This window comes from Emiliania huxleyi (assembly GCF_000372725.1).
Source record: "Emiliania huxleyi CCMP1516 unplaced genomic scaffold EMIHUscaffold_403, whole genome shotgun sequence".
NCBI lineage: Eukaryota > Haptophyta > Isochrysidales > Noelaerhabdaceae > Emiliania > Emiliania huxleyi.
In genome coordinates, this window is record NW_005198943.1 from 1 (window position 1) to 1,665 (window position 1,665).

General features: G+C 67.0%; 1 protein-coding gene across 1 annotated transcript; it reads right to left on the bottom strand.

Moving 5' to 3' along the window:
• Window positions 1-1,478: 1,478 nt before the first annotated feature.
• On the bottom strand, window positions 1,479-1,643 carry EMIHUDRAFT_243903 (hypothetical protein; the record flags this gene model as incomplete). The annotated part of the gene is made up of 1 exon (XM_005769984.1): window positions 1,479-1,643. A coding segment is annotated over one exon (165 nt), but the record flags the coding sequence as incomplete, so codon positions are not given.
• Window positions 1,644-1,665: the final 22 nt, after the last annotated feature.

The window sequence follows — 1,665 nt, forward strand, 5'->3', positions numbered from 1 at the left end:
GCCCGCCGCTCCGCCTACGCCGGCGATGACCCTCTCGGCAGAGCGACATCGCGACACGCGAGCACCGGGCAGAGAAGGGGACGCAGAAGCGGTTGGATGGAGAGGCAGCCGGCGCACGAGGAGAGGCAGCCGATGGAGCCGACGAGGTGAGTAGACACGAGTTTACCATTCTGCCGGGGGGGGGGGGGGCGCAAGCCCTCCCCACCACTGCTACTGTACTGCATGCAACTCAACAGTGGTCGCAAGCGTCGCAAAGGGCAGGGAGGCAGCCTCCCGCGCTGTCGAACGCCCCCCCGGCCCAGACAGAGGCATCACAATCATGCTCTGGCCAGCGTCTGGGGGCTCGGCATTGCGCAACACACGCCGCAATCAGCCTGAAAGCAAATGATGGGGTGGGCGCGGGTGGACGAGAGTGGAGCCGAGTTGGGTGGGAGAGGGAGCACGCACGTGCAGCGGTGCCGAGAGTGGGTTGAGATGGCACCGCCTGCGGCCGCCCGGGCGACGGCTTGCGCAGGTATGTTGTTCATGTCCTTATCCGCCGCCGCTTGGCTGCAGCAGCCAATGACGCCGCCCGCCTTTGAGAGGCGGCGTCTGGACGTGCTTGGCGGTTGACGCCGGCCCGACACTGCGCCTCGTGCGCGTCCACCTCCGTCGAGGTCGACGCGTCGAGATCGGAGCGCATCACCGAGACGCCAGAGCCCGCCTTCGCCGACATGATTCCCCGCCGGAGAGCTCGGTGAGTGTGCCGTCGCCCGAAACGGAAAACCGGCCGCGGGGAAATATAAGGTAAGATACAAAAGACAAGAAGGGACGGACGGGTCACGCGGGAAAAGATATTACACGGGGCAGGTGTGACGGGCTACCCCGACACGGGGGGTAGTCGCAGATTGAACACAGAGAGAAGACTGGGATAGAGAGATCGCGTGAGCGCGGGGGGGGCGCGCCCAGGGTGGGCGCGCGGGCGCAGGGCCCCGGAGAGGCCCCAGCGGGCGCAAGCGGGGCCAGCGGCAGCGCGCCCCAGGCCGCCAGGGCCCCCACGCAGGTGCGAGAGGTGCGTCGTGCGCAGGTCGACGGGTCCAGAGCGAGCGCAGAGGTGGGCGAGACCGAGAGGGGTGAGACGGGGCGGAGAGCGCGACCCGGGGGGGGCAAACTGCCCGGGGTTTCAAAACCACCGACTTAAAACTCCGGGATCGTAGCCCCCTCGGATTACATGCTCATACCCACAATCAAACGGACCCACACGATTGGTATCTCGAGGTATCTAGTAGTGGTGTACTCGGCCCCGGCGCGCTGTCAGGGTGCGTGATCACCCGTCTCGCTCTCCACTCTTGCTCTCTGGACGATCTATCAGTCCACTCGCGCTGTACACAGCCCTCAACCTGCAGGCCTAGCGGCGGACGCGCTGTCGCCGCCGCGCCGCGGGAGCAAGGAGGGAATAACGGGGTATCCACAGAGAAGTGGTGGGTTGCCGCGCAACTTTACCAGCACTGGCACCACCCCTTCTTCTCCTTGAAGCCCGCCACCTCGAGCTTGAGCGACAGCCCCTCGCCAAAGGAGACCTCGACCGGCTCTTGCTTGACGCCCGCGCTCAGCAGCTCCGCGAGGGGCACCTTGGCCGTCTCCGCGCCGGGGAAGGGCGTGCCCTTGCCGAGCCCGCCCACGCCG